The sequence below is a fragment of the Humulus lupulus genome, chromosome 7 (assembly GCF_963169125.1).
Source record: "Humulus lupulus chromosome 7, drHumLupu1.1, whole genome shotgun sequence".
NCBI lineage: Eukaryota > Viridiplantae > Streptophyta > Magnoliopsida > Rosales > Cannabaceae > Humulus > Humulus lupulus.
In genome coordinates this window covers 83,763,084-83,775,814 of record NC_084799.1, presented here as the reverse complement: position 1 = coordinate 83,775,814, position 12,731 = coordinate 83,763,084, and the positions used below count along the sequence as shown (strand labels likewise).

The following is a 12,731-nucleotide window of genomic DNA, read 5'->3' as shown; positions in this document are numbered from 1 at the left end:
AGGACTTACTTGATGAGTACCACGCTTACCATCATGCTTGTACATATGGGATTGTCTTCAAAACCGAACCGCTCTGATACCACTCTGTAACGACCTCCTTTCTTAACATACATGTATAGTGTAAAAACAAATTTTAACCTAAATACGACAATACTGAAATTCTGAATTTACAAAAACTTTATTAAACAATACATAAATAATGTTTATAACCTCAAACCACACAATACTCACAACTAAATAAAAACTTTATCTTACATACAAATCTTAATACTTTTATAAATCATTTTCGTGACGTTACTACACCTTAACGTAGAAATGAAAATGTATCCAACTGATAAATTGAAAAGCTTTATGTAAATTACAAAGTTCATAAAATACTTTTAAAGCTTTAAGTAAATGATAAAGTTCACAAAATACTTTTAATGAAATATAATAAAACCAAGTTTCTTGTTTATTTATAAAATAGCATAGCAGAACTCCACTCCCTTCAGGTCAGCCCCATATGTACAGTCATGTTGGCTCCACGTATACTCATCAACGATTTATATTTGGGGCCTCTTACCTACAATACAAAACATTAACTGATGAGCTAAGGCTCAGTAAGCAGAATAACTACCTCATATGCATTAAAATAAACGTGCAACATGTTATGTATTTTCTTTCTTTCTTTCACTTTCCTTTCTTTTGGGCCCTAGAGGATGCTGCTGCCGGCATTACATAGGGAATCACATTCCCACCTGAACATAAACATGATAATAGGGAATTTCCCGCATAAACATTCATCATATAGGGACGTACATCTCCCTCCTTACATTTTTGGGACTTAGGTCTCCCAAGCAGCACCTCTACTTTAACGTTTTCAATAACTTGTCTGGGAACATTAAGCGTGCTTATGCATAATATAACACTCTTGAAAATAACTTATGCATAAGAACAATATGACAGATTAACATATAAAGCATATAAATGCACATAAGACACATAAAATACTTGTATTGTAGATGAGGATTTTACTTACCTTGCGTCTTGATAAAACAACCGAAATTGTTAGCTTCCTGATAAAAACACAAACTATTAACTTACATAAAATCTACATTATGAAATGTTAGCTTATAATTGTTATTATCCCATTTTTCCTATTTTATTGCTTATTTTATGTCCAGGCGTATGGTCATACTATATTTGTCCATGGCAAGGTCTTGGTCTAAAAGTCGTGGTCATGGTCATACGAAAAAGCCCAGGTCATAATACTTGTTCATAATAATAGGGAATAAGGTTATAAAAGTCCATAATAATAGTCCAAAGTATGACCATAGCCTATATAAGTTTAGTATTATGAGGATACATAAAAAAATAGTTCATATTTCAATTTTAGCATTGTAAAATATGACGACATGGTAAAGAAATCTATATATAAATTTTGGTATTATAACGGCATAGTAAAATAATCTATATATAAATTTTAGCATTATAATGGCAGGATAAAATAATCTATATATAAATTTTGACATTATAACGACATAGTAAATTAATCTATATATAAATTTTTAAATATAGTAGCATAATCTATATATAAATTTTGGCATTATAACGGCATGATAAAATAATCTATATATAAAAATAGTTAAATAACTGAACTGAAAGGCTCGGGAAGGAGCTTACCCAAAAAGGTCTTCGTAGGCTAGCGTTACAAACAGAACTTCGCCTAGATTTTAGAGATTTAAAACTTTAAAAGAGTGTTAAGAAGATTTTAGGCAGAGTGAGAGAAAGAAAGATTTTTCGTAATTCAAAATGAATTCTGAAAGGCTCTATTTATAGGAAAACATTGGGTTACTATGCTGCATAGTAAAATAATAAAATATTAAAAATATCAAGCATAGTAAAATAATAAAATATTCAAAATATCAAGCATAGTAATTTGCTTAAGTCATCACTATATCACTACTGCATCAACATGTGGGACCCATGGGGTGGACCCCGCTGTGGGACCCTTGCGGACCCCACTGTGGGACCCACTATGAATAGTACCCGGTGAATAGTAAAAAAAAGAAAATTTCCCAATCTTCTTATATTACTTAGTTTAACATTTTTGACTCACAAACTTTTCTGAAAATGTTTCTCTAACACCCATAAATTAATTATTCCCACCTGTTGGTTACTACAACAACTTAGAATTGTTAAAATCCCATAATAGAAAACAACTATACCCCCAACGGTCATGATCACTATTCACCAACGGTCATAAACGGCTAGTTTTTGTCCTATAAATACTTGTTCCTTCAACCATTTATTTGCACAACTTCTTCATCTCTTAACCTTCTAGATAAAATTCATCATCAAAACATGAATTTCTCTTTATTTTTCATAACTTTAGTGATTGTTTGCTTGTATTTAGCATCATTCTATGGGTATTATACTAATGAAATGCCCATGAATGTTATAGTTGCATATTCATTAGTTATTCTTCCACTTTACTTAATAGCTCTAACATTCGGTTAGCATTGTAATGCACTCAAAAGTATGAATAAAAAAAATATCTTCTCTTATTTTTCATAATTGTTGTAATGTATTTGTAGAAAGAAATGGGAGTTACACCAAGTCACAGAATTTGACTGGTAAGCCTCAATCTATCCTGCTCTCTCTGTTTATTTCACTCTTTCCTTAGCTTTCTTACTGACTCTCTCTCTTTTCTATACAAAACACCTCACGAGGGGAACAAAACACTTTTTCAGACTTGAGGATTCTTGGAGCTTAAACTCAGATCTTGAAGAAGGCTCTCACTTGATGTGTTTGATAAGCTTCTTCATCTTATTTATACTACTTGATCTTCTGAGTATATTAACAATCTGTTGCAACTATTATTCTGTTGAGATTAGTTCTTGAATGATTGGTTATTTTCTGTTGTAATCTTGCTGAGCTGTATAAATAATTTTAGACAAAGCAGTTTTATAAAGGAATTTAAATAACAAGAATGAATTTTTTTGATGTTTTTTTGTTTTTTTTTTATTGTAGTTGCAATGGGTTGCACTGTGTTGTTGTGAGGATGTTGTCATGTTGCTCTCTTGTTGTTTTTTTAACGTTATGTTTTGTGAGTTGATTTTTAGTGTAAATCGTATTTTTGTAATTTTGAAACATTAAAGTCGTATTTTTTAAAACTTGAGTTAGTAAAAATGTAAAAAAAAAAAGTAAAGGACGGTAAAAAATGTAAAATAATAATTAAAAAAAAAACCCCTTATTTTTATTGTTAAAATCTAAAAGACAAATAAGATTTTGTACCCCATACTATTAGGATAATTAAATTGTTTCTCCAAAATATTTTTACTTGTTATAAATTTACCTGAACTATTCAGACTAATAAAATGAAAGACTTCATATAGTTTCATTTTTACTAACAAAACGTTGACCTGGCCCTTTGGATGTGATGTGTCATGCTTCATCGTGTGCTAATAAATTTAATCTCTAAGAATTATCCCAACAAAAACATTAAGAATTAGGTTTGATTCGTAGTTCTCACGTCCATGGTTACATAGATCAACGTACGTGTAATTGGGTAGTTTGCCATTATTGCTTGGGATTCATTCTGATTTCAAACTCTTATTTTTTGGTAGTAATCGTCGTTACTCGACGATAATATTTTGAGCAAGATGATAAACTTCGTATAGTGAACGATCCTCCAGTAAATCTCATTGATATAATGAATCATTAAATTCAATTGATTTTCTCTCCAAAAAATTCCTTATGAAACATTTAAATATACATAAACCATTTTTTTCAATTAAAATAACTCCTCAAAATAATGTATTTCACCACAGTTTCTTAATCAGTAACCTGTTTGTAAACCCGTTTAAATCATATGTTATCATTTAACTTTTAACACCATTAAACTATTAATATTTATATTTTCAATTCAACAGTGAATAGTAGTGTGGTGTGGATGTCTTTACTGTTAATATTTCTAAACAGTAAGCCAACCATGTGAGATGAAAGAGATAAATAATACCAAATAGCAATAAATAAGACTAACCCAACTACAGAATGCATACAAACACCAGGGACTGGAAACCCTTTTTAGTGATTTCTTAGTTAATTAATGATAAAAGGCTATTAGCTGTATCCTAAACTTAAACAGTGAATCTCCTAGTGATTTACAACATTGTTAAGCACTTCGACAAAGAGTGAGATATATAGTAGCTTTTAACAGCCAGCTGCCTTGAGGAAGTTGTCAAAGGGACTAGCAGGAGGCAGCCTCATTGACAACCACGGATCCTGGGGAAATGCAGCTCCCTGGGCAGGACCACCTTCACTTGTTATCTGTATGAATGGCATGAAAACTTTTTTATAATAGTTGTTATTTTTCAATATGAAATGTGACATTTGAAAATTTCAAAAACAAAGTGAGAATAGAATTAAAAAACTCAGGCCTTCTGGCTTTAAATAAGAGTCGAAAACCAAAAGCACCACTATTCCTTTCAAAAATGCAGGCTATCTACTTTCAATTTGTGGTTTAGAAAATTGACATGAGGGAGAGGACCATGTATTATGCTATGCCCCATAAACTAACCTGATGGAGGGTTCTGCGGCTATTTGTGTGAAAAGCTGGAAAAGATTTTTCAGCTGCTTTGCCATGATAGTTTTCGTGGGCCAACCAATTGGAGAGCTTTTTTCTTGTACCTGTGCCAAGGGCTTCACACTGGCTGGCCATGGCATTGTACGGGAGGGGTGATGTAGAGACAGACGATCCTGCTACATGACCTGCTACCTCAAGTGCCTATAAACAGAAGTCTGCTTCAGTACATAGACAAGGGAAAAATCTAGGCATGTCTTTCACTGAAAAATACAAGCATTTAGTAACTTTGTTTTAAACAGGCTAAAATAAAATACAAGTAGTTAGATTAAAGCACTGGACCTTTCATAGTAATGAATCTACCAAGTACTGTCAATTGTTGAAATAGTAGGCTCAATCATTCTGTTTATACATGTGCATGTGGTAATAGCAGTGAACAGAAAGAAGCTAAATTGCCAAAGGAAGAAGTAATTACAGATTCTAAAAGCTGTCCAATGCTGATAATGTGGGAGCCAGATGAAGATGATGGCACTCTGGGAATGAAACGAGAGAGATCTGCAACAGATAATTCACTAGTCGCATCATCCTCAACTAAAGAATTTGTCGGAAAATCCTGCAGATTGAGCAACAATATTGGACAATTGTTTAGTTTCATTGCATTATCTTCCAAACAAGCGCCCTAGACACACAATAAAGATTATTATACCCCATCAAAGGATAAGGATTCTTTGGAGTGGGAAACCATCTGATCATGGTCAAGGTCTAGTGCAGATTGCGGACCAAATGAGAATGTATCATCAGGTGTGAATGATTCTTGAAGTTGCTTTAGCACATCTTCCGCCTCCAGCTTAAGAAGCAGAAACAAGCAAATGAGGATTGAAAATTAATAACTCAGAATGCTGTGGTATTAATACAATGAGTTAAAATTAATGGCTAATTCTAGTTCCTCCTAAAAGGGGACTACCGGGGCACTCCTACGTGTTTTCGACACTTGGATTATCCCAATTTTTTTATATGACGGTGTCCTACCAATTACATTGTAGTTATAGCAGCGTCCCACCAATTTTTGAAAAATTCCGAATAATTTACGGTGCTGCCAAAATCATGGTTCAAATATTTTGTTGCATGCGTGCGTGCAACAGAAATATTTGAACTCTGTTTTCAGCATCTTAAATTATCCAGAATTTACCGAAAATTGGTAAGATACATATTATAACTACAATGGACACAATAATATAAAAAAAATGGGATTCTAACTATCCACGTACCGAAAACACAAACAGGTACACTGGTAGTTTCCTTTTAGAGGGGACCACTCGAACATTTCCTAAAATTAATAACTCAGATTGCTGGTGTTAATAAAATGTCATACCTTGGTAATGTTCGTCAAATTCTGAACTAAGATGTTGATCGCAATATTCTCAGTTTCATATATTTTGTTCCGCAACTCGGACAGAATTGATGTAGCCAGCTGATTATCAGAAGCAGATCCGAATTCCCTCACATCAGCATCAGGCTTTACATATACTTGAAGATCATCACTAATACCAAGATAAGGGTCAACCTGAATATCCGAACATAATAAATACAGAAAATTAGAAGTAAACTATACTTGTCGCGACTTCGGCTGAATGCTCAAGAAATATAATCATACACTATTGGCAGTCTACAAAATTGTGGTGTTACTTACATCGTATGGAATCAATGACTTGAGAAAATCATTCAGATCAGGAATGTGATATATCTTAGCTGCAAACATCAACATGCCCATTGATAGTACCAAAACAGATCTCTGGCACGCTGGTGGCAAAATCCCTGGTCCAGCCCCACAAACAAACGAGAAAGAAACAAATATTATTAAAATTTCTAATTTCCTCACAATTGAAAGAGAAGATTTTAACCAGCCTCACCGTTGTTAGGGTCAAGAGACATATTCCTGAGAGACAAAAGAAGCTGGAAGAAGGTGACCACAAAATTGTCTGTTGGATTCTGCAAAATCACAATTTTAAAACCTTGTAAGAGATGAAAGCTTGCATTTGAATTTCCACTAAAATGCAATAAAGTGTATGACAGAATGTCAACATTAATGATAATAATACATTCACTGTCAAGAATCGTATGAAGTATGAGCATGATCTCCCATAAACATATACAAGGGGAAACGAAAATAAGAAAGAGCATATCACCTTCAAGCGCGAGGAAATAAGTGTTAAAATGAAAGAATGAGCAATGGATTCAATATTTGAGGGAAGATTATCCGAGAGATAAGCTTGTATCCAAAAAGCAGACAGCAAATGTACAATTTGATCCTCACTAAGCCTCATGACAAATGGTTCCTGAGCCAATCAAAAAACCATAAGATAGAAAAATAAGCAAAACTACACAATTTCAAATACATTATCCAGTTACGATATGATTCTTGTGAAAATGAGGGAATTGCTTACTGCCTCATTTAAGCCAATTGAACCAGCTTTCCTGTCAATGATAGAGCTAATCTTGTAAAAATTAGGGGAATTCTTGCGGCCTCGCCCCTGCTTGGAGTCTTCCTCCACAATGTCTTTCTCTTCATTATCATCATGAAAATTATTACCGTTCTTTTCTGTCTTGGCACCATCCTTTTCCCTCCGGAGCTTCTCAAGTCTGGCTGTAATTGAAGCAAAGGCAGATGCAGTATTCGAGTGCCATCTTCTTGATTGGTAAAGAAAACCAGATCGTAGAGATGCAACTTCATGTCGTGGGCGATTAGAACTTGGAACAAGAAGAATAGAAAATATTTGGTGTGCTCCAACACGCACCTCGAGATCTGGATGTAACATGACCTTTAAGAGTTGGACAAGAAGAGATTCTGGGAACACCTAAGTGAAAAAAAAATCCGAATATTTAGCATGCTGCACTCAATCACAGTCAGGGGAGTTTAATATAATTTTATGCACACTTAGTAGCTAAAGACCTCGTATAATACCTGCTTTGAGCGTGACAAGACCAGTGCCAATGATATTGTATGAGCAAGAATAATCAATGATCCAATAGTCGCCCTAGCAACTGCTCCTGATGGCAGCTTCTCCAAAGTAATTGCCATGAGGTCAAATAGCGGCTGTGCATTGCCAATCTAGTAAAAACCATACATGTTAAACATGTAGCTATAAGAATTAATTATATATATATCAAAAAAGCAATAAAACCACTAAAATTACCCTTTTAGCAATTTCAAGTAAGCAATCCTCTATGGAATTCTGAAGCATGATATTCAGGTTGGAATTGGACTCTTGCTCTCCCACATGCTGAATAGTGGCTTGAAGACTTTTTCTTAGATGCCTGCACAGATCAGAGACAAACCCAATTTCTGCCAGCATTGCTCCAGATCTGATTTGCCTAGCTAAACCAGTAGCAACTTGGATTGTATAAGATTTGAGTTCGGGATCATGTGAAACATTTTTGTGGTCAAGATGGCGGATGACATAAGTTAAAATCAACTGCTGGTTCCCTGGAACATAAGTTGCAATTAGTAGCTAATTGAAGTTTAGGTCTTTAGTTCATGCATAGTTAGCAGACACGTAAATGTCCAGGAAATGAAAATACCCGATGTCTCCATAAAGTAAGTCATATCAGACAAAACCAACAACGCCAGCCCTTGGTGAGGAACCCAGTGCCGTCCAGAGTCAAAGTAGACAAACATTGGGTCCAATATTCGGCGCATGGTTGTGCTTTCCTTCGATAATTCTGCCAATCTCTGAATACAAATTTGAGCCCATACTTTCGGTGTCTCTGTTTCTTCTCTGAAAAAGAAGAAGGAACAATACTCAGGAAGTGTTTAAAGAGAATGAAATTGAAATGTTCAGGGAAATAAAAATACAATATGAACTAATTTTCAAGAAAATCTAGACTAATAAGTTGTCAATTGTAATCTTAAAAGGCTGATTACCTTGACAAAAGAGAAGGATCCTTCTTCTCTGGTCGTGGCCTAATCATGGAGCAAGGGCTAGCATCACTACCAAGGATTGCACCAATTCTGCCTTCACTTCGAACTACTTCATCCACCCAATTATGTTGTGATTCCAATCTCTCATTGTCTTCTTCATTAAGTGCATCTAGCTCATAGTTGTCTAAAGTGACATGTACAATCTGCAGATTTAAGAAATAGTTTCACAGGTCAGTAAATTTTAAAACCATAATTGAAGAACAAAGATATCAAGATATCAGGTGGAATCTTATAAAAAAGATGCAAAACTTTTCCATTGTGCGAGATAGACACACATGTATATGTAGGGCATTAATTTTTGTTCAAATAATTTTGGTTGCCAATTGAGCACAACCCTACTTAGATGCTGCTACATTGCAAACATTGAATCGTTGATCAATTAGACTATCAGCTTTGAGTCAAAACATTAGCTTAGAACAAATTGCATAACCAATTTAACAAAAATGGGACACATAGAATTCAGATGTAGCACAACAGTTTATACAAGCTACCAGAAAATGCACTGAGAAGTGATTCATAAGAGCTACACAGATAAGATGAAATAACTGACCTCATCAAAATCAACAAAAATATGCGAAAATTCTGCCATGAACCAGACCTGCCAAGGTACAAACATGTTAAATAAACAACACAGTGAACCCTATCCTCCAACTACCACCATAACATGAGCAGTGAAATGAAAAGCACTAGTCAAATTGCAAAGCTACCATGGCAGAGAGGCACTGCAAGCTTGATGCCCTCAAGCAGCGCTTTTGATGATCTTCCCCTTTTTCACGAGCCAGCATACATACTTTCTGTACAAACCCCTCAATGTTGTGCGTGTACATTGCATCTGTCTGTTCACAATCAGGCCATCCATCAAACATTAGAACACAATACAAATTAATGAAGACTACTGCCACTGTTTGCTAGAATATTCAGAACAGTATTTACAAACAATACGTTCACATAAATCTTTCAACACCAAACAGATTTTATCAAAGACAGCATTTCCCTTATGCAATAATGAATGGTAAAAGAATACATCCTTGTGGTTAAATCTACAGCAAAATATTCTCTAAACTTTCTGCCAACTCTGGAAATCACATTTGAAAGCAGAACCACTAGTCTGCATCAATCAATCTTCTACATGACAATTAAAAGCACAATGAAAGTAAAAAAAAAAAAAAGGAATATCGGCGAATATAAATGTGGTGTATCATGTTTACATTTCACACCTTCCTGACATCTTAAAGCTACAAGTTCACAAGAAATCTCTAATTTGTTTTTGTGGATGCTTGTACTGATTAGTGATTACACTAACCAAACAGCTGCTGTCTTGTCAAGCATGTGTCTATGGTTCTTTAAAGAAAAAGTAAAGCTGAGTTGCAATTCACCTGAGCATAAATGAACCTCGTCAGTGTTAGGCAGCCAAGTATTTGCACAGCATCTTGCTTAGAGTTGTCTAAAAGTTCAGTAACCACATTCAATAAGCTAACAGCAAAGTAGGCCCTGCAAAGTGCAAAAGATATTCAACAAAAGCATAGTGTTTAATATGAATAATAACAGGCCCAGTATAAAAGAAATTGAAAGATGCATGCATTAAATGTTTCTAAAAAAATAGCATACATTGGATAAATGACAGAAAAAACAAGTGGCAAAAACTGTGACTTAACAAGATTGTACTTTGTCAACTTAAAAGTGGTGTCAAGAGAACTTTACAGGAATAATTATATGAGGCATGTCACTTAAAATTCTCTTTACTTACAAAGAAAATGGTTAACCAGTATAATACACCAGATATGTTAAAACCAGACCTAGAGATCTTGCCAAGATATTGGCCAAATATGGCATAGCATCATAAAGTGTATTTTGTAACCACAAAAACATTTCTATTGATAAATAACTAAGAACCTCATCAATAAAACAAAAACTCAAATGCAAAAGGAGAGGAAACAAGCACTTACATCTGCTCATTGCACAGATAAAGCAACTTGCTGTAAGTTTCTGTAACAATGCTGAGGAACTTGATGTGCTCACTTCGTAGCTCCTTGTCACACCTTTCTTCAAGATATTTTGCAATCTATAGCAAACAATAGAAGTATTAAAAGCTCAGAAGTAGTCCCTAATCTCAAGGCTATGTCCACATGTACTCACAAACACAAACAGAAAAGTGATGTGAAAATCAATACCTTTGGAATTCGAACAGGATTTTTTGCAGCATACTCACATAGCTTAACAATTTTTCTTTCATTTGGATGGCCATCCTGCAATGTTTAAAAAATTCAAACTTCTATCCCAGCTATTAACAAGAGAACTCTTTGACGGGGACATAATTGTGACTGTATGTGAACAATCAATTGACCTACAGAAATCACTCTACCTTGGACCACGACCGGTAATCAGAACAAACTTATCTAAAAACACACATGATTTCTATAGTAATATCTCAGAAAAATTGAAAGTGATGAATGTAAAGCACCGTTTATTTCATTCGAAGGGGATAGCACTTAACGTGATTTTCTACTTTTCCCTTTCACTACCCAACAGGAAAACCATGCATTAAGATCTTGAAAAAAAAAAGTGAGTTATAGAAAGATAAATGCTTGAAATTTTTTCAAGATCAAAAACAGGATCCAAAAGCAACACAACATGAACAACAACAAAAATTTTAAATATTCAACCCCATTAAAATGTAAAACTAAGAATCAATAACGTCAGGTCTCACAGGAGATTATCAATCAGAAACTCCTAACTATCAACAAATAAAGAATTTAACACGTGATGATCATACATGGTTGGGATTACATCAGCAAACAGTCAGGTTGGGATAAACTAGGCATAAGCATGAATTTACAAAATGTCTGTGTAAAGAAAAGCAACTAAATTAGAAACGTAAAAACGATAAAGACACTCACAAGAGATTTAGGAAAAATTTCAGCAAGCAATTTTTTGTAGCGCTTCACGGGTTTTCGAGAGCTTGACCTCAAAGCAGGGCAGCATACGCACATGCTCCCACATGCTGGGAATATCTTTCTGGAGATGACACCCATTTTCTACTAACGAAACCAAACACGGAACAAGAGTTAGAAACCCAAAAAAAATGCATAAAAGGTTTAAGAACCAAATACCAAAAAAGAAAACAATGCAATGCAAATCACAGAAGCGTATACAAATGCCTATATAACGGATTAGGAAATACCAAAAAGTTTAAACTTCACGAAAATTTGACAAAACTTAAGAATGGAAGAAGAAGAAGAAAAAAATCCCACAAAATCCACAATGAAAGCTGTAAGAGAAAATGTACATATAGAAATTAAAAAAGAGGGAAAACGAACGCAAAGATCATTTCTTTTCTTGTAGCGAAATGAGTATCAACACAAAACAAACAATACCCAAATAAAATTATTCGAAAAATCCAAGCAAAGCCCGAATGAGGAACAGAGAAATACATAAATGAGTGAGAAGGAAGACAAGCAAAAGCAAAAGAGGCAATAAAAGAGAATAAAAAAAATGGATACCTTGGGTAGTTGAAGACAGATCTGGGGAGTGTGAAACTGAAACCAGTCACAAAAGCTTAGACAGTGAGAACGTAACAGGAATCATGAAGAGGAAACTGCCCTGCAAAGTGGCGAGTTTTGAAATAAAACTCTTTAAACAAAACCATCGAAAAAAACATAAATAAATAATTGTGACTGAAACATGAGAAATGGGATATGAGAGAGAGAGAGAGAGCTAAATGGTAGTTAAAAAGGAAAGCACGTGATAGGTGTCAGTTAATTTGCTTTCTTCTTTCACTGCTAGCAAAAGTGTACTAACTAATCACTATTGGGTTTGGTTTGTGTCAGAACTTTGAAGAAGACCAAATATTTAGACCACCTTCTCATCTCTTCTCCCTAGTTCGGTTTCCTCAATAATATTAAAATCAGATATTGAGTTATTTTTTCTTTCCCTAGTGTTTTGAATTTCATTACATTAATCCAAAACTTTGAATTTCAAACTACAGAAAGTAACAGTGATTTTACTTTTATACCTAGGCAAAAATGAATTAAGCCCCCTCTATTTTTAAAACAAAACAAAGAAAGAAGTAGACCTTTTTGGCTTTGCTTGGGGAGAAATACAATTAAAAAAAATGAAACATTTGACCTTTAACTTGAACTTTTTCAGGCTAGTACTCAGCTTTATTTTGAACTGAAACATAGCCGAAGA

General features: G+C 34.3%; 1 protein-coding gene and 1 long non-coding RNA gene across 3 annotated transcripts; both read right to left on the bottom strand.

The window, feature by feature from the left end:
• On the bottom strand, positions 1–3,645 carry LOC133788389 (uncharacterized). The gene is made up of 3 exons (XR_009873206.1): positions 1,663–3,645; positions 1,019–1,055; positions 1–562 (listed from the first exon to the last, which is right to left on the bottom strand). It is a non-coding gene; the product is annotated as an uncharacterized LOC133788389 (long non-coding RNA).
• Positions 3,646–3,994: 349 nt separating this feature from the next.
• On the bottom strand, positions 3,995–12,401 carry LOC133788388 (protein SEMI-ROLLED LEAF 2). Of its 2 annotated transcripts, none has more exons than XM_062225856.1 (20): positions 12,044–12,401; positions 11,441–11,581; positions 10,715–10,789; positions 10,490–10,605; positions 9,920–10,034; positions 9,251–9,379; positions 9,094–9,141; positions 8,487–8,686; positions 8,144–8,340; positions 7,759–8,048; positions 7,527–7,673; positions 7,009–7,419; positions 6,751–6,900; positions 6,475–6,553; positions 6,255–6,379; positions 5,937–6,128; positions 5,271–5,411; positions 5,040–5,177; positions 4,562–4,768; positions 3,995–4,311 (listed from the first exon to the last, which is right to left on the bottom strand). In XM_062225856.1, the coding sequence occupies exons 2-20, from the start codon at positions 11,573–11,575 to the stop codon at positions 4,195–4,197; spliced, it is 3,012 nt and encodes a 1,003-aa protein (XP_062081840.1). In that variant the 5' UTR covers positions 11,576–11,581; positions 12,044–12,401; the 3' UTR covers positions 3,995–4,194. The 2 variants fall into 2 exon arrangements, with proteins under 2 accessions (XP_062081840.1, XP_062081841.1); XM_062225857.1 differs by having other exon boundaries at positions 11,441–11,578.
• Between the last annotated feature and the right edge of the window lie 330 nt (positions 12,402–12,731).

What these genes read in the sequence shown, in the direction of transcription:
- LOC133788388 (XM_062225856.1), bottom strand. Translation starts at nt 11,575, where the DNA reads ATGGGTGTCATCTCCAGAAAGATATTCCCAGCATGTGGGAGCATGTGC. An exon ending in AATCCTTATCCTTTGATGGG is followed by an intron (nt 5,178 to 5,270) that starts GTATAATAATCT and finishes CTCAATCTGCAG; the next exon opens with GATTTTCCGACAAATTCTTT. An exon ending in GCCGCAGAACCCTCCATCAG is followed by an intron (nt 4,312 to 4,561) that starts GTTAGTTTATGG and finishes CCATTCATACAG; the next exon opens with ATAACAAGTGAAGGTGGTCC.